This window comes from Prosopis cineraria, unplaced genomic scaffold (assembly GCF_029017545.1).
Source record: "Prosopis cineraria cultivar Desert tree isolate PC_DT_omini unplaced genomic scaffold, ASM2901754v1 PC10, whole genome shotgun sequence".
NCBI classification, from domain to species: Eukaryota; Viridiplantae; Streptophyta; class Magnoliopsida; order Fabales; family Fabaceae; genus Prosopis; species Prosopis cineraria.
Genome location: NW_026555341.1, coordinates 7,949,796 through 7,968,834, shown reverse-complemented (window position 1 = coordinate 7,968,834; position 19,039 = coordinate 7,949,796). Strand labels below are relative to the sequence as shown.

The 19,039-nt window shown below is 33.3% G+C and overlaps 4 protein-coding genes across 5 annotated transcripts; 1 reads left to right on the top strand and 3 right to left on the bottom strand.

Moving 5' to 3' along the window:
* Nucleotides 1-1,632: 1,632 nt before the first annotated feature.
* LOC129323052 (putative RING-H2 finger protein ATL21A) lies at nucleotides 1,633-3,408 on the bottom strand. Of its 2 annotated transcripts, none has more exons than XM_054969591.1 (2): nucleotides 2,167-3,408; nucleotides 1,633-2,087 (listed from the first exon to the last, which is right to left on the bottom strand). In XM_054969591.1, exons 1-2 carry the CDS (start codon nucleotides 2,867-2,869, stop codon nucleotides 2,041-2,043), a joined length of 750 nt encoding a protein of 249 aa, XP_054825566.1. In that variant the 5' UTR covers nucleotides 2,870-3,408; the 3' UTR covers nucleotides 1,633-2,040. The 2 variants fall into 2 exon arrangements, with proteins under 2 accessions (XP_054825566.1, XP_054825567.1); XM_054969592.1 differs by having other exon boundaries at nucleotides 1,633-2,072; nucleotides 2,167-3,405.
* On the bottom strand, nucleotides 1,667-1,990 carry LOC129322049 (putative RING-H2 finger protein ATL69). Its single transcript, XM_054968081.1, has one exon. It carries the CDS (start codon nucleotides 1,988-1,990, stop codon nucleotides 1,667-1,669), a length of 324 nt encoding a protein of 107 aa, XP_054824056.1.
* Nucleotides 3,409-5,628: 2,220 nt separating the features above from the next.
* Nucleotides 5,629-7,291, bottom strand: LOC129322048 (putative RING-H2 finger protein ATL21A). Its single transcript, XM_054968080.1, has 2 exons — nucleotides 6,574-7,291; nucleotides 5,629-6,050 (listed from the first exon to the last, which is right to left on the bottom strand). Exons 1-2 carry the CDS (start codon nucleotides 7,289-7,291, stop codon nucleotides 5,629-5,631), a joined length of 1,140 nt encoding a protein of 379 aa, XP_054824055.1.
* Nucleotides 7,292-11,836: 4,545 nt separating this feature from the next.
* LOC129284562 (uncharacterized) lies at nucleotides 11,837-12,443 on the top strand. Its single transcript, XM_054920075.1, has one exon. The coding sequence runs from the start codon at nucleotides 12,008-12,010 to the stop codon at nucleotides 12,305-12,307; it is 300 nt and encodes a 99-aa protein (XP_054776050.1). The 5' UTR covers nucleotides 11,837-12,007; the 3' UTR covers nucleotides 12,308-12,443.
* Nucleotides 12,444-19,039: the final 6,596 nt, after the last annotated feature.

The following is a 19,039-nucleotide window of genomic DNA, read 5'->3' as shown; positions in this document are numbered from 1 at the left end:
AAAAACATAATTTTGGATCTCACTTTTATTTAAGTTTTGTTCCACTTTTATAAAATTTAAATTTTTTTTAAAGAGTTAAATGTTTAAAAATATAAAGTCTTTTTAATTTTTAAGCTATAATCATTATTATTTTTAAAGTGCCCCTATTAATAATAACTTTATATTTATTATAGGATGTTTAATAGAGATAAATATAAAAAGTTAGGGTTAGTTAAAAAAATAGATAATTATTTTATTGAAGGGTGAGATTCAATTAAAAATATTTTATATTTTTTAACGAAGGGAGTACATCTTTACATTTATTTTTGAGTATTTTGAATTTTTATTTTTTATATTTTAAGTCTTTATAATACTGTTCATGAAATAACTTATAATATAAAAAAATGCAGGGAGCTGAAATACCTAAAAACTGTGTAAGACTCATAGTAAAAATTAAATAAAATGTAGGGACATAAAATTGTATTTCCTTTGTTTTAATGCAACAGTGAGAGTTCCCCTGTAACTGTCCGACACGTCAAATACAACATGGACTGGTTAAAATGATTCATCAACTTCTGACTAATTAATAAATTTAACTCGGTTGCTTGTTGGGGAATCTGACCCCACCAACTCGCCCTTTGGATTAAATTCTTCAGCAAGCAGCTCTCCGAACCTAACCCTGCTGGTCAGTTTAGGTGGAGGCCGTTTTTATTTTGGGGCAGTTCCTGCTATCTGAATCTGAAGTCAAAACATGTTTTTGAAGGGTTAAAGTTAACTCGCACCTAGAAGGTCAATTATGCTTTGGAGTTTGGAGTTCAATCCAGACACGTCACTACCTTTTCGTTTTCACATTATCAACAACTCTATTTAGAAGTGCAAATCTTATACTATAGTCATCGTCCCTTGCTTTTATTACTCGTTATCTCTGAATAGTCAAATTAAATATTCTTAATTATCTATTTAAAAATATTCACAATTTTATTAATCATATATAATTTTTTTCATGAATAATATATAGAATATATAATGAATTCTGTCAATTTTCGAAGAAGAAGTGATTAATGGGAACATAATAGTTTTGTCCTTTTTTTTGGCCAGACAAAATAGCTTTGTCAGCATGTCTTTTAATTATACTAGTATAATTCGCTTCTGCCATTGATTAAATGGTCGAGTTTGCCATCAATGGAGCAAATGACAATTGGATCAACATCTGCCCGCATGCTAATTAATTACAAAGGTTTGTATTTCTTAATCACGCATATATTTTATTCAAATATATGTTTGACTGATGAGCTGAGCATGACCAATTCAATTTTATTTTGATCAGCAGCCACACTGGTCGTGTCCAAATTTATTTCTTAATAAACGATGTAATTAAAAGGCATTGACAATCAATAGTTCAGTGATGGTGACTCTACAGGCCGTCTGAATTTCCGATGCAGAACAGTTCTGCATCAGATGCTTTTCACTTTCACTCTCGAGTCTTGAGCTTATAAGCTGTTGAAGATGCAATTGATATCCCAAGCCCAAAAAGACAACCTCGTAGTCCTTGTTACTTCCAACGATATGTAAATATATATATGTGTGTGTGTGTGTGTGTGTGTGTGTCCTCCGCTACGAGCTTACAAATTAAATACATGAATGAACCATATATAAGGAACTGTATGAATGCATGTGATTGATTGCATTAAGAGTGGGGTAATTTTCGACACAAGGGACAAGTAGCATTCATGCGGAGCCATCCATCTATGCATTGGGCGTGAAAGTAGTGATTGCAATCTGGGATAGTCCTTAACGTGTCCTCGGGTTGGTAGTCACTGAGACATATAGAGCACACGTTGTTGTTCGGGTCGGGCAGTCTTCCACTATCACCAATGCGGGTCATCGGATACTTCTCTATGGTTGCTCCATCAAGCCCCATAACTACTACAGAGGACCTGCCAGCAATATTTAGTTCCATATTTCTCCCCTGCCTTCGCTCTTCGTTCTCTCTTCTCTTCCCTCTACACATCAACACGATCCCAATCACGCAGAGCAGTCCAGGTATTCCCACGCCAAAGCTTAACCGTACTTGGCAAACTTTGAAAGACCACCTTCACAATCAGTATCTTTATGTGAGACAATAGAGCAGCCATTAAAAGACGTGTGTATATTTATTTGTATGAATATATATATATATATATATACCTTGGTGTGGTAAATAGCAAGCTATTTCAAGACCTGTACCCCTCAAGAACTCGCACCGTCCTTTCTTCGCCATACAGTCTCCACAGTTTGGCGTGTTCCATTGCAAGACTATATCATCGTTCAGGTTCATCCAGTACAGTCCACTGGTAAAGGAATAAGGAATCGAAGCTGAGGAAATAACCTCGCACTGTTCCTCCGACAGCGTAGAAAAGCGAGGATCCGACAACACGGCGACCACCGAATGGTTTTGGTCGAGGTCGGAGCTTAAGCATGAGATGGGTCGGAGTGGGTACTGCTGGGTGACGTTGGAGGAGCATTTGAAAAAGGTGAAATTGAGAAGACTATAATCATTGGTGAGTTGGAAGCGGGAATCTGTGAGGTTGAAGTCGTTGTTCAGGAATCGTCTGGGGAGGCAATCATCAGGGTCTCTGATCCAAAGCTTTTGATCTTCATAAGAGATCGAGTCCACCAGGAAGTCTCCAGAGTGTGGGAGATGAAGCATCGTTCGGCTCTTGTTGCAGGAAAGTTCAAAACCAGGGTATCCACAACGACTGCTTTGATTCGCTTCGTCTCTGACCAACTGGAAAGGGAACTGAATTGGAGTTTCGTTCACGGCGCAATAGGTCTCGCAGACGTGAAAGCTTGTTGCTGTGGGATAATGAACGAAGAGGAAGAGGAACACGAACCATGACAAATCAGCCATGAGAGAAGCCTATTTAGATATGTCAGCTTAAAGGAGGAGTTACAGGGAACTGAGAAGCAGAGGATTAGATATACGGTGTTTGATTGGAACCCTGCCCCCGAGATGTTGACTAGCTGACTAATTCACATTCTCGTGCAAATATATGCAACCTTCTGGTTGTGAAAAGACCAATTTTTGAGCATTTTTCTGAGAACAGAAGGCAGCAGAAGGAAAGCGGTAAATAATACACGGGGGAAGTGTGCAAGCTCTGATATTGGAATCGGAAGTATTAGTCAATAATATAATATAGTAATATAGATTGGCTTTTATTATATTCTGAAAGTAAATAATAATGGACCTGTGGTAAGATTACGACATTGACCAGCCAATGAATGGGGCAAATGGAAACTGCTATGTATATAATCCGAAATGATCATTTGCAATGGCGTGAGAGTCCTCTCACGTACGGGTGGGCATCCACTCATCCGGCAGATCCTTTACGAAGTCCCCTTGTATGTTCTGGGAGGGTGTCAATTATCAAACACGTATAGGTTTGCCCGTCTCCCCCCCCCCCCCCCCCCCAAAACCCCTCTTTTTGGGCCAACATCAAACACGTACAAAAACATCGAAAGACAAGTTTGGAGCGAGTTCGGTTTCCGTGGCCATCAAGTGACCTTCTGCAAAAATCCGAACACTCCAAATTTTATAAAATTTATTTTTTTAATTTTATTTTATATTTATTATAAAAAATTATAAAAATTTTAATAAATTTATTTTATCATCAATTTAGACAATATAAATTTAATTTTAATAATTTAATTTAATATTATTTTTTAAAAAAAAATTAAATTGACTATTCAGATATACTTTAGATAATCTGTCTAGAATACATATGGATAGTCAATTTATAAATTTTTTTAAAAAATTAATATTAAATTAAATCACTCAAATTAAATTTGTATTGTCTAAGTTAATAATAAAATAAATTTATTAAAATTTTATAATTTATAATTTAATAGATATATATATATATATATATAATTGATAAATCTGGAGTGTCTAAATTAAAAATTTGGACGGTCAAAATTGCTCATCAAAACCGAATGCGTTTGGAGCTAATTGAATGCAATGAGCAATTGCGAGCATGCAACGTCAATCATTGTTCTCTGCGTGTGTCATATAGCACACTATTAGCTTATTATATTATTATTATGAATTTATCATTATGGTTTTGTTCGATAAAAAATGGAAGGAAAAATGTCAAAAGAAACGGTGGATGAGATGAGAATGTTTCAAAGTTCGACTAGCACAAACAGATAGAGGAATTTGAAAAAAATAAAAAATGAAGCAAATTAAAAGCAATAAAAGCGGCTTGGACAGCATACTCAGTTTGCTTTTCTGTGCATAGTTTGTTTTCTCTGACCTTTATTAACTAGAAGAAGGCGAAGCCAACGAAACATTTTGACCTTTACTTTTTTTGGACGAAACCCAGGCAAGATTAGCCCATATCCCTATTACAATTCACAGATCCATGATGGATAGAAGCCCGTTAGGAGCCTGTGAAATAAAACTGAAACCTGGCAGCAAACTGAGGCCAAGTTTTGCGAGAATAGTCAGCAGCACAGTTCCAACTTCCACTAACATGGCTTAACCGCACTTCCCAGCACCTCTTCAACATAGTTTTCAACTCTATAATAAACCCATTATCTCTATAGCCCTCATTGGATCTGTTCGAGACCATATCTATAACTTTGGTAGAGTCTGTTTCCAGGATGGATCCGTATAAGCTCATATATTCTTGTCGACACTATCGGAATTTATTTATCCATCTGTATCACCCAACCACACAAACATTGTTGAATCCGTTTGAATTTTAAGTAAGTATAATTGATTATAAAAATAATTAATTAATATAATTAATTTTAATTATAATTGATTATGTTAAAAGCAATTTGTTTTGATATTATTTTTTTTAAGATTGATTTTAACGTAATTGAAGATATTCGCATGATTTAGTCAGAATTAATTTTAACTATTTAAATTTTTTTAGGCATTCACAACTTTATCACTATTTTTCTTTACTTTTTTTAAATTAAGGGATATTTTTCTCATTTCATTAAAAACTTTGATGACAATTAAATTTTTTAGAACTTCAAAAATATTATCTTATTTTGTGAGACCAAATTATTATTTTTTATTTTAAAAAGATTTATTTGTTATTCTTCCAAAAAATAATCCATCATGTTCATATGTGGAGGTTTTAATATTTAACATATCCTCACAACGTGAGGTGCATTATTTTATTACTTTTTCTCGCGGTTTACTGTTTCTTGCCAATTCTCCCCAAAATTGATGAACAAAAGCATCCAGGAGAAGCTTACTAAAAAACGCGATTCTAGCCCAAATAATCAATTAAGTACAAGATGAGCTGATTGGATAATTATCTTTAAAATTGATTATTTTGCCTAAAAGATCAATTATTCCTCCAATCCAAACACACACGTTGAGTCATACAGACATTTGTTTTTGAAAAAAATCTAAATCAAAATATATGTTTGTGAGTCACAGCTGATCATCTTATCTCATGTATTCTCTCCCAACGTCTTCTTTTATCAATGAAATCAAATAAAAGAAAGGAGTAACAACTTCTTTCCCCCTTATGCTGTACCAAAACTTTCTCTTGTAGTTAATAGCGCGCAAGACACTTACAAGGCTAATAAAACATGCATGTACATAATTTATGTCGGGATCAACGACGGATGAGAAGTTGAAGATAGGGACTAAGAAGACCCATGGGGAAGATGACGACACAAGGGACACGTGCCCTTCTTCTTGAGCCAGCCATCTATACAATGGGCATGAAAATAATGATTACAGTGAGGAATGGTTCTTAATGTTTCCAGAGGCTCGTATTCACTCAGACATATCGAACAAACATTATCGCTTGGATTCGGCAATTTTCCACTGTGACCAACCTGGGTTTTCGGATACTGTTCGATGGTTGACTCGTCCAGCCCCATTGCCACATCAACGGATTCCGCCGTGTTTCTCTCTAACTCCACGTTCATCCTCCGCCGTGGCAAACCGTTCGGCTCCACCTCAGCGCATAATAAACGGGCAAGTCCAGCCACACAAAAGCATACCGCTCCAGTTACTCCGACCACTAATATTTTGTATATTTTGTAATGTGGAGGATCTCCATCTGCATATAAAACGATTCTTTTCATCAGTATACCAGTCAAGCAGAGCTCGAAAAAAAAAGATGACATGACATGCGCGCGGGCGCGCGCGTCGGACATTTATGTGCAGCCTTGTATTAATTATTTTGTTAATTTGTTAAAACGGGTTATTAGCAGCTAAAGTGTAAGCCATAAACTTAACAAAGCTTCTAGCTATTGGGTAGGCTAGTAAGAATTGTTAAATAGACTAGGTTCCTCTCTAACCCTAACTCGTTGTTTACTTCCCTACTAAAAACTGTTTAACTCTAAAAGAGTATATGGAGAGGAAAACTTGGTTTTCAGTCGAATCAAATGCACGATTCTATGTATATTTTACGTTTATATTGTTGAACATATATGCACTATTTCCTTATCTAACACTATGTATGTTAACTAGATTTCACAATATACGGCGCATGCATGGTGATATAGTATTACTATAAGGTTCCTCTATAATCTAACTCTACAAGAACAGTATTCGGATTGTTCTATTCCATTCGTGTGTACCTGGGTTTAGAAGATTGTTCTCATAGCAAGCATTGTGTTGATTATCAGGATCCAGATTCGCGGGGAGTATGCAGTTAGGCTGGTTATTCCATTTCAGCCGCATGTCGGAGTAAAGGTTCTTCCACAATTGCTCCGGTCCAAAACTATCAACAGGAACTAAAGAGGAGGAAATGAACCCACATCCGGGGAACGACATCGATGTTGTTGGAAAGGCAGGATCCGACAAAACAGCGATGACGGATAAATTGTCGCTGTCGGAACTGCTGAGGCAAGGTATTTTGTGAGCGAACTGAGCGGAGTCCGGCACTGGGGTAGTACAGTTGAGAAAGTCGACGTTCACGACAGTAGAGTAATCGGTGCTCCACCGGAAAGGCGAACTTTGAAGTTGAAGGTCCAAGTCGTGGATGAAGCGCGAGGGAAGGCAATGATTTGGGTCATTCATCCAAGCTTGATGGTCCTCCAAAGAGATCTCTTTGACGACAAAATCTCCGGCATTTCCGAGTGTGATCAATGTCTGGTTTCGGTCGTCGCAGAAAACTCCGAAGTTTGGGTACCCACAATCATCGCTTTCAACTTCTTTCAAATAAAAAGGATACTGAATTGAGGGTCCAAGTTCTGGGTCTCCGCAGTATCTTGTTTCACATGTTTGTACAGTGCTTGTTATTGTGTGAAGGTACACAAGCATTGAAAATAAGAAGAAACCTGGGATGCGAGCCATTAGCTAGCTAGGCAAGGTACGTATAATAAGATTGTACTGATGAAATCTCACACTTAGGATGTGGCGTACAGGAATTCATTCTTAGAGTTCAGATCCTAATTTTGTTGTATTGAATCTAGTTTTAATCGTCCAACACATCTTCTTGTCATCATCACTAGGTAAATTTGGATTATTTGAGCTTAAATGCCTTTCCTACCACTCATAACAAGAATTAATTTAGATGATTTCAAAGCATCTTCAATCATGGTAATGTTTCCAAATAAATTATATAAAGGAAAAGTTACAGATTAATTTATGGTACCTGCAGACAAAAATTTATGATCTTAACGAAAAAATTGTGATAACTAATGTAAGTGAAATGATCTCTAATTACATTTGATAATGAAAGATTCCCCCCCCCCCCTTCTTCTTACTCGTTTTTTGAGTTTAGTGCGTCGATGTTGAATTTGAGAACTTCATTCTTTCACTGATTGTGGCTTCGTAAAGCTGAGTGCTTGTTTTCTGGTGAGACACCGAAACCAATCGAGGTCGATATGAACTTCAATAAGACATGGATACTAAGGATTTGAGTAATGACAATGCATTTCAATCCGTTCACAATCAAACAGACACTTCATATTGTTTAAATCAACCACGAAACGCATCATTTCATTAAATACATAAGAAGTAAGACTGTGAGAACCACTTTCTATAAACTGATTAATAAAAAGCTAAGGAACACCAGATTTAAACCTTGTATGTTTCAAAGCCTGGGGATAAAATAAAACAGGGCGTCTTTTGGGCCTTAATAATAATTGTGTAAAAATTTACTTGTTCATTGACATTGTACAGCTTATATGGCCCAAAAGGCGAAATGAAAAATAAAATCAGGCTCCCTTTTTTATCGGCGTTTGCATCTATTAATGGTCTGGGCTTTCTTCTGGAGCTTGTAACATGCTAAGCTTATCTGTAGGGAGGGACATGTCATTTTGGGCGATTCACAAGCCACTCTATTCAGGTCAAAAAAGAAGCCTCAATAACCCATTTGATATTTTTGGCTGGGTACTGGGCCCAGGATTTATTGCTGATGACGTAGTTATTCTTGATTCGCAGGTGATGACATGCCTATGGTCGTCAAGTTTTTCGTTTCTAAATGCCTTGTTTTGGAAGAAACTTGGATTTTCTCCTTTTTTGAGAGATCTAACTTCAATAAATTAGTCAATTTTATGGCAAAAAATAATAATGATAAGTAGTAAATTTGGCGGATTGTTTATGTTTTCTTTGTTACATGTGCATGCATGTGATCTTGTTGATTTGCCATATAAGATGCTAATTAATTTCGATTGCCAAGTCAATGCAGTTGCCAATTGCCATATATGTCAGTAATAATTAAGCAGCAACGCATGGGCGCGAGCTAGACTATATAATTGTAACTTCAAACATAGACTCCTAAGCTATATATAACAAGGTGTGGTTAGTTTTGATCTCTATAGAACTGATCATTCACAAATCAGCAAAAAAAAAGGGGGGGGGGGCGTACGTTTTTGTCTCACTATATAGGAGAGAGAAAAAGTGATATTTAAATTTTAAAGGTATATATAACAAAAAAAGTGAATCTTAACAAAAGGAACTAATTTTTTATAATATGATGAATCAATATTCAAATCTCTTTTCAAAAAGGTGCCCATGTTGTATCTAATTATATCTTGAACAAAATCACCTCCAATAAATACATACATACGAGCAATAAAAAAATAAATATTTTATAGTGACATCTATAAATAACAAGTCGGATACTTTGACTTGCTTTACCTCTTTGTCGTAGCTGCATATTCTACGTATATGCAAAGAGTTTAATTAATACTCTGTTTTCAAATATAAAAAAATAATTAATTCACACAATTTAAGAAAATTGATTAAATATAATAATTATATCTAAAATTAAGAATTTTGGATTAAATTACTTTTGTAATTAATGAAATAAATTTATCTAATAAAAATAAACATTGATTTTATTAGGGACAATTTAAAAAAAAGTCATAAATGCTTTTTTGAATTTATAATTTTGTTTATAAATAAAAACAGTAAAACACATTATAGTTTTTCTTATATTCAAAAGCATAAAGAATAAGGTTTTTTAATTGAAAAAATATATTAAAACCAATATAAACATAGAAAAAACGGGTTGTTTTAAAAGACACTAACTAACTTATTAAAATGTATGAATTAGTTAAAAATGTCTTATAATATTGATATTAAAGGAGAATAATTGGTAGGTTTTAAAATATTAAATTAATACCAGATAAATCTCCAAATTTTTTTAAAATAAGTTAAAAATATCAATCTAAATTATTATAAATTTAAAAATTTTAACTATAAATAAGTATTTAAATATCAAATGAAATTTTTACATTATAACAAAATTTTTTTATTTGTAACTGTTTGAATTTATATTTATAATTCATCTTATAAAAAATTTTGATCCACAATCTAACTGTTATTAATTTATTCAGTTGAGACTTAATGGTCATTCTTTTGATATTAAATGAAATAATTACTATTAGCATTCACTAGGACGTATATAAAAAAAGTGAAATACTTTTCACCGCTCACCAGCGGGCGTGGTGAGATGATTGACAACTTAATATGGCTTTCGCGTTACATGTGTATAAATTTCGGTCATTATTGTAACTGTAAATCATTGAAGACATATATATTGAGGTGGGGCACCCTAATTCTGTGGTGTTGATCTGTGCCCTGACTCGCTCACTGTACTCAACATGGAGGGAACGAGTTAGTCAACCGATTTAAACAGACAAGGACAAGAGTAGGGTTTGTGTGGATCCACCCTCGTATACATGCATGTGGATCAACAGTTAGATTATTAGAACTCTCGCGCTGTGTTCTTGATATTTAATTTAATCCAGTCTTTATCTCACCTAAACAGCTCCATACATACATGTCGTCGTCCAAGCAATATTCATTTCTTTTTATTTATGCGTCAATAGATGACAACACGGTAATGCATATTTTATATATTAACCCTTAAAATTAATCTAATGCTGATTAATTATTCTCCTTATACGTGCAGAAACAGTTCGATCGCTTGGTAAACTATTTGTATTGAACTTGTAATGAATAATATTATGCTTTGTCCGATCTGTCACATGGGGTTTTGGCGTCAATATGATATCATCGTGACTCTTTTTTTTTTTGGGGGGGGTGTCATCAGGTCATTGTGACTGTATTTATACGCAACACATGTTCTAAACGAATTGAATGATGAAATGAGGATTTTTATTTATTTATTCATCGTCTTGTGCTTAGAGAAAGGAACATTTTTGGCATTTCCAATCAATCAAGAGGTGGGAGGTACATAGTGCAATTTGCAAGAGGATTGAATTACGAAAAAGGGTCGGGTCAGTGAACGTAAATCATGCCTCATTTTCATGAGGAGCCAAACAGTGACAAAACGGATAATGACGTGAAAAAAGCAATGTCAATCAAAAAGGTTGTTGAAATTAGGCAAAAGCGAAAAGCGCTTACGATTATAATTATAAGCATAATCATAAACTAAGCTGAGTTAATCAGCTTAGCTTATTGACTGGCGACGCTTCTTCCCCCCAACCGCCTAATTTTTTTCTCTCGTCAGATGATTAATAATTAGTAGCAAACAATTAGTGTTTCTGTCAGTTAATTCTATTGCCTTCTTTTCTCGCGTATACCTAATTACGCTGCTCAGCCTGTGACTTTGTCGTGAAAAATAAATACGACGCCGATTTTATATTTATCGGAATGAAAAGGGCGAATTTGCTGCGTCCAGTTCATTCCAAAAATTATTTTTAAATAGGAAGAGTATATATAATTATATATAATTAAAATTCATGTGAAAGTGTGCTTATATATCTGCAAATTCTGGGCATTTTTCTCACTATTTTAATTGATGTATCTCACATTATGCACATGCATCTCAACAGGTTTTTTTTCCCAATTCACAAAGGCTGTTTCTCCCGACAAACAATGGGTTAATTCTCACAATCATTAGCTAACAAATTATATCCCCCCACATTATTGCGCGTTGCCTTTCAGATATTTGCAATCTACCCCTTTTTTTCTTTTTAATTTAATTTTTCAACCATCACAAAAATAATACCACATGATATAATAAAATAAAAACAAAAAAAGAGCAAGTATTAAAAAATTCGAAATAAATAATCGTGTTCTTTAATATCATTTCAACATGCATGATTAAATAATAAGAGAGAAGATTTAATTTGGTTTTTCCTCTAATACACTTGCCCCATTTCTCCATTATTTAGCTCATGTCCCTTAGGTACACTATTCAGGCCCTAAAATAGAACAAAAAAACAAGCAAATACAGATGGCAGGGGCAATAGAATATGAAGAAACAATTAATTAATACAATTTAAAAAGATACGAAATACGTCACGTCATGGAGGAGGAGAAAGATACATAACGTTAAAACAAATCTCCGTGAACCCTCATCGTCTTTTTATTGACTATCCGTGACCTTGAGCCACATGTTCTTATTTATATAAGAGGACCCATAAATACACCCATCTCCCTCCATACCGTCCTCCTCATACTCTGTAACCTTGTAGAATCTTCAAAGCGCGTCTCCCATCTGGGTTCTTAATTTCTGAATCAGAATCCAGTGCAAGGGCATTTTCCTGGGAAAAGTTATAAGAAAGGTCAAGTTCATCAAGAGTTTTAGTGATGGGCAATTGCATGGAGAGATCCAGCGAGACTGATCGGTGGCAAGCAGAAGAAAAGGAAGAGGTGAAGCAGCATCAGGTAGAGAAAGATGAAGGAAAGAAGCGAGTGAGGGTTAAAGTCGTGCTGACGAAAGAGGAGCTACAATGGCTGATACTTCAACTCAACCAGAAGCAAGGGATGGGACTGGACCAAGTTCTGGAAGAGATAAAGAGAAGCAGAGACAAACTAGTCCAACCATGGAAGCCTTCTTTAGAGAGCATCCTCGAAATTCCTGAAGTGCCGCCTCAGATGGACAGATGATTCTCTGTCTCTCTGGTTTTTCTTCTCTTTGCAGCCTGTAATTCTAGGTTTTTGTAATAACTGATGTAAGAAGTGATAATGACCACATTTGTAAATCTCACTTGAAGATGACGATCTTGTGCCTAGAGTACTACAATCTTGCTCTCTTCCTTTACTTTTCCCTGCTTTAATTAACTAACCCTGTTTTCTGAAGTATACGCACACATATCAGTTCCGTGTCTATGGTTTTGTTTTCAGTTGTTCATCCAGCACTCCCACTATATTTTTCTCAAGGGCAAGTAGATTGCATGGAATTCAATAGAAGCTTTTAAGAATGGGAGTGGCCGTCTCGGAAACAGGGAAGATGACAAATAGACAAAATTAAATATAGAAGTTTTGAATTAAGATATTGTATATTTTTGCTAATGTTCGTCCATCTATTCTCTCTTTCATTTGTGGGCAGCCATTACCCATTTCTGACAAAGTAATGGATAGAAAAAAGAGGCATGTAACGTAGTGAGGGAAAAGAGGACGTTTGTTGGGCATGAAAAGCTCATTACTGTATGCCAAATACGAATCCAAAGTCGAACACTCGTTATCGAAAAAGTGGTCAATTATGTATTTTGATGTGAAGCAATTAAAAAAGCGTCCCCAGGATGGGAATCCAAAGTTGTTGTTGTAGTCCAGCAGGGCTGTATAAAATCTGACACTAGTGGCGTTCTTTTATTTTATTTTTTTTCCTTTTAAAATTTCAACTGGGAAGATTTTCAAGACAAGAACAGTGAACGCTGAAGAGCACAGGTCGTGAATTGAAATGATTGGCCCATAGATGGAGTTTACTATAACGCAAATACAGAGTGTTGAGAAGTTTCTACGACGGTGCCATTTTTTTCTTTCTAACGAGAAATTCCAGACAGGCTGGCAGATCCTAAATTCTAAGTACAGCAAATAAGATTCGTCATATATATTATATGTAGGAAGTAACCTCACTTCTGCATTGTCTTTGTTATGCTAGTCGCAGAAAAGAAGGAAGAAAGGCTCACAGCGAGGGAGGGGAAAAAATAATAATGATAAAGATCATATGGAAACAAGCGTAATATATATTTATAATCGAATTAATTTTATGAGCAAGACTTTGAACCATATATAATATAGCCGGTGTAATTGTTGCTTCCTATTCTGAAATGTCATGCTTCATCATTATTTTGGCTGGAGAAGCAGGTGGCTTGGAAGGAAATTTGTGGTTGATATCAGAGTTCGGTTTCGGTGCCATCATTACCTTATTAGCTTATGAGCAATTTGGATTGACCAGATTTTTAACCTGAGTCATCTATTATCGGTTTTATTTTATATTTTATTATATATTTATTAAAATATAAAATTGTAATGAATTTATTTTTATTATCAATTTGAATCAATAATGTATATTTAATCTCGATGATCTAATTTAATATTAAATATTTTAAATTTTTATAAATTAAATATTTAGATGTACTCTAAATCTAATTTGTTTATAATACATTTAGATAGTTAATTTATAAAAATTTAAAAAAATAATACTAAATTGTATCATCTAGATTAAATCTGTATTGCCCAGATTAATGATGAAATATATTTATTAAAATTTTATAATAAAAAAATAAATTGTATAAAATCTGAACGATTCAGATGCTGATCAAGTCATAAGCACAATCTACGAAAACTGAACACGGTGATATCACATGTGGAGTTTTGTACTTGAGGCTTATTTATATGATACCAAGATAATTTAATTAAATAATGATTTATACCAAGTTATATACCCTCATTTTTCTCATTAGTTTCACAACTTCTTTCTTATCAGGCTCCTCCTTTCCCAATTTATAAGACAATTTAAAAAAAATTATATATATATATATATAAATAAAGCTCTTTAAACACACTTTATAACATACTTTTTTTTCAAAATAAAAATATAAATTTATAAAAATACCATTCATTTATTAATATTAAAGAAAGAATATAATAATGAGATAAGGGTAATACTGAAAAAGTATATTTAATGAAGCCTTATTTTATAAAATTGCCTTATTTTTTTAATACAAAATTATCTCTAAAATAATCTTATAAATTAGGATGGATAGGGTACTTTAATTCAATTTTTTTTTCTTTTGGGTTACCCACAGATGTCTTTTTATTGAAAGCTATTATGTTTAAGTTAATATTTAATATTTAATATCAACACCTTTTTTAATAAAAATTTAAATCTTCATTTATTGTATTGTAAATGACTAATTCCTCTTGCCAGACATAATTCTGTGTGTCACTTTAATTAAATTTAATACTACTGCATCTCTATTCGATCAAGACCAAACCGCCATGGGAGTGACAACTAGGACCATGGAAGTCATGGTCCCTCTTCTTTATTTGTCTTCTTTTTTTGGGTTTGTCACCCAGGCCCATCTTATGCGCTATTTGGGGACCAAAGCGGGTGCTCTAAGAATAAAGATATTTATGGACAAAAAAATGGCAAAGATAAATAGATGACTGTCTGAAACAATAACGTTGAAAGTAAGCCCCAGATCATGCCAAATTTGGGCTAAATAGGGCCTGGGCCTATGTTTTTTACTTAAATCTGGAGCCATCAATTAAGATTAACCTTTTTAAGTCTGAAAAAATTTATTATCAGACTGCTACTTTAAAATATAAAATAATAATTTAGGCTTAAAAGGGCAAGGGCCGACCCTTATATAGTTTTTTTTTTAAATGTTAATATTAAAAAAAATTAAATGATACGCTAATTTTAAAACCCTAACCTTATTTCACGTGGATGAAGAAGCAATATATAAAAAATTTAATATTTTTGCCGTTGTTAAGGCTCTATAAAGAAAAGGATAAAATTATATTGATCTTGATGACAATAAAAATTATTAAAATTTTGCTGATGATGGTAGTAAAGTCTTATTATCATCGGCGTTAATTTTGTGATGTTGTTTTTATTAGACTTAAATTTGTTTTTATAAATTTAATTAATGTGTAATAATTTTTTGGAATTTTCAATATGTTTTTTATATTTTAAATTAAAAAGTAAAAAATATATAAGGCTGTGGCCATGAGGGCCAGACTGATCAAAATGGAATCCTGAAATATAATCAAGCTTTATATAATTTACTCGTTTAGGTCATAACCTTTTAGGGACTGACCCTAATTAACACATTTACTTAAACTAATGTGTAAATCATCATGAAATTTGTGTCGACTCAATCAGTTGAATATGTGAATTATTAAGACCTTGTTTGGTATTCAAGAATTTAGAGTAGATAAATGAAAACGTGGAATTTAACAAATTTAGGGTTCTTAAGAATCATAATTATGCCACAATTCTTAAAATTTGATTCCTTTCTCACCCTTAAGGATTTGGATTCTTCTCCTTGGAATTTCATTTTGCCCTCTCAAACCATTTCATTGTAAAGCTTCAGCCATTATTGCCACCATTGATGGTCACTACTTTGGTTTCAATTTTTGTTGACTGCATCTTAAAGTCCTTTAGATTTGAACTTCTCTACCTCTATTCCAGCAAAAACTTGAGCACAATGTCCATGACAATGACAATCCAAGGGTCAAGATTGGCTAGATGATCCAGAGGCGAAGATCATAGTTCGAGATAGGGGCATTGCTAGAACTGATGTCGAGGCATAAGGTGTTGGCAGTGATGGTGCCATCGTGGTTGGTTTCATCTTTGGCAAAGAATTTGATGGTACCTTGTTTGATATGTGCGTGTTGGACTTAGCCATTGATTTTTATTCAATATGCACTTGGGATTGCTTGAATTTATATGGTTTTCTGCTTATTTGTTTTGAATTATTAGGTGATTGTGATTTATTTTTTCGATGCGTCCGTGTGTTATTGTCGAAGAAGAGGAAAGAAAGCATGTGATAGAAAAGGTCTTTAATATAAAGAAAAATGATATTTTGATTTTTTCTTATTTTAAATACAAATACTTATTAAAATTAAATTAGAATTCCATTATCTTATCACACACACTTTTAAAATTCATTTATATTTAGATTCCAATGCCATCAAAAACTATCCCATTATATCAAATATGGTATAAATTAACAATTTGATTGGTTTGATCCCAATTTTAACCATGAATTCTTGAATCAAGGCATTGACTTTAATAATAAGCCCATTAATACTTTGGTTTTTATAGATGATAATATATTTTAAATTTGTGGCCATATAAATATTAATTTTTTCGAACAGTAACAAGATCAGATTACCCGTACGGGATAAAAGCATAAACTTCGAAGAAACGAAACATAATGACAACATGCCCCACAATGCCACGTACGATTAAGAAAACTAGGAACTCGGTCAATAAAACACTCAACTGTCGCATTTCACTCAGGAATGAAACCTGCAGGCTACGGCGCTCACCAGTGGGACGATGGGGGCAAAAGGCAAAAAGTTATGTATAGATTAGGCACTTTGTTGCCAATTAATATAAAGATCCGGTGACGATATGGCTGAATATCTGATAAAAACACCAATTGCCTTTCAATTCGATGTTCAATTATCTTGACTAATTAATGTTTAAAAAAAGCATGCACCGAAGAAGTATGAAATACAATAAGCTGACTTTATTGACCGGCAGTGTTGCCCGAAATAAAAGAAAAAAAAAAAAATTACTGACTGGCTAGAGTGGCAACAGTGAGACTTTTAATTTGGGCAACGTAAGTAATATGCTCTGTCTTATTTTTATAGTATAGACAATCCCGATGCATACCACATTAAAATTCAGTTGCAATTTTTCCTCACGCAAAATATGGTAAAATTTTAATACAATTCATATTTTAGAAGAAATTCATAACTTTCAATATCGATTATGATGCATGAGTTTTTAAGGATCCAATATTTTCTTTTTAGAAATGCCCTTATTGCAAATTCTAATGAGTATATAAAGAGGGTGTTTTGTTTATTTTAGATTGATGGTGTTAATTTGGAGTTAAAAAAAATTGAAAACTTGCTCAATTTAAGACTATTTTAAATTAGGTCACTTTCAATAATTTTCAATAGAGAATTCTTTTTTTTTATCATTTGAATTAATATTTGGAGTTATCTTTCACAATTGTTTTTTAAATTTAAGATCTCATTTGTCTGCAGAAAAGGAATGGAATGGATTAACAAATAAAGATAAAAAAAATGATAATCAAAATGTGAAGAATTGATAAATCAATGTTTATGAGAAGATATGAGTAATTTAATTCATGGGATTAAGTGTCATAATTCCTAAAGTTTGTGGTTAGTGTAGTGAATCCCACATTCAAGGCATATGGCATTGAGTTTTTTTTTTTTTTTTTTTCATGTTTGCTATAACGGATTGGATAATTCAGCTTATTTTTATTCTTATTTTTTAATATATCCCATTCTTTTTCAATAAGTAAACTGATCATGATTTGCATTGAACTAAACTTCTGAGATCTAACTAATGTAATGCCTTAATAAAAGACTCATTGACATTGCTTCTGAGGCACTATCTCCCAATTTAAATGCGTGCAGCCAACTCTCATATGAGAATGTAGACCATGAATTTAGTATAAATAAGCAATTACGTGCTTTCATTGAAAAATATGATTTTGGTATTTTTGAAGGTGAAGCCATAAAAAAATTATTGTATGGACTAGCGCACAACATTATTTATGTTTTATTCAATAAATTACACAATTTCAATCAAATAAAATTTTATATATAATTATTTTTAATAATTTCATTTTTAAAATAGCGCACTTCTTTAAATTATTATCTTTTTTTCTTTCTACTATCATCAAATATTTACAGCAATCTGATACATATTTTTTTTGGATGTGCATGAAGAAATGCAGCTAAATCTTATCCAAACTCTCCTCTCTAATCACATGAGACAATCCGCGTTCGGTGCAAAAGTTAACTAATGAACGAATTAGATGGAAGCGTGCACTGTGGGCTATTAGAAATTAAAGAAACATTAATGTCAAGGTCGTTGTTGATGCTGCGTGTTGTGCGTGGAATTGAGATTTCCCATCACCTGGAACAGGTCAAAACGCTCTGTTTGGTTGGACAATATTATTTTCATAAGAAAATTAAATTTAAGGATAATTTTTCCCTAGGCTATGGAGCCTAGCATTTTTTTTTGCAAGTGCGGAAAATTATACAGTTTTTAAATCAAAAACAATATTTTTCCCTGGATAAAAATGTTTCTCAAATTTATTAAAAAAAGTAAAATTAAATTAATTCAATATTTAAATCCCATAAGATGATTTTTTTTTTTATTGAGTAGAAAAGCTAAGGGTATATATGTTTAATTGGCCATTAAAAGTACAAGTTCCGGAATACATTTACAAAGTTCATCTAATAGAAGTAACCAAATAGCTTTTAGCCTTTTATCTGGAGCTATACCTTCAAACCAACTCGATTCAACTGCTTCTTGGACCACCTGTGGAACTGCGCAGCCTGTTTGATAGAGATGCCAGGGTTGTTCCCATAGATACCCTGTTTAGTTTCTGTTTGATTTTTCTTTATATGGGTCTTGTGCGGACCCGTTTGTTTACCCAAAAAAAGAGAGAGTATATTCAGCTTTACATTGACCTTTTCAAATAGATTTTTTTTTTTAAAAAAATTATAATAATAACCAAATAACATTTAACAAAACCTATCAACAATAAATTAAAAAAAGACTTTGAAAATATTAGAAGTCCAAAACAAACAGGCGTTGAGAGTACTACTCCTCCATCC

Coding starts and splice junctions, on each gene's coding strand:
- LOC129284562 (XM_054920075.1), top strand. CDS start 12,008: ATGGGCAATTGCATGGAGAGATCCAGCGAGACTGATCGGTGGCAAGCA.
- LOC129323052 (XM_054969591.1), bottom strand. CDS start 2,869: ATGGCTGATTTGTCATGGTTCGTGTTCCTCTTCCTCTTCGTTCATTAT. Junction 2,088..2,166: donor TTGCTATTTACCACACCAAG/GTATATATATAT, acceptor TCTCACATAAAG/ATACTGATTGTGAAGGTGGT.
- LOC129322048 (XM_054968080.1), bottom strand. CDS start 7,291: ATGGCTCGCATCCCAGGTTTCTTCTTATTTTCAATGCTTGTGTACCTT. Junction 6,051..6,573: donor GAACAATCTTCTAAACCCAG/GTACACACGAAT, acceptor TTTTATATGCAG/ATGGAGATCCTCCACATTAC.
- LOC129322049 (XM_054968081.1), bottom strand. CDS start 1,990: ATGTGTAGAGGGAAGAGAAGAGAGAACGAAGAGCGAAGGCAGGGGAGA.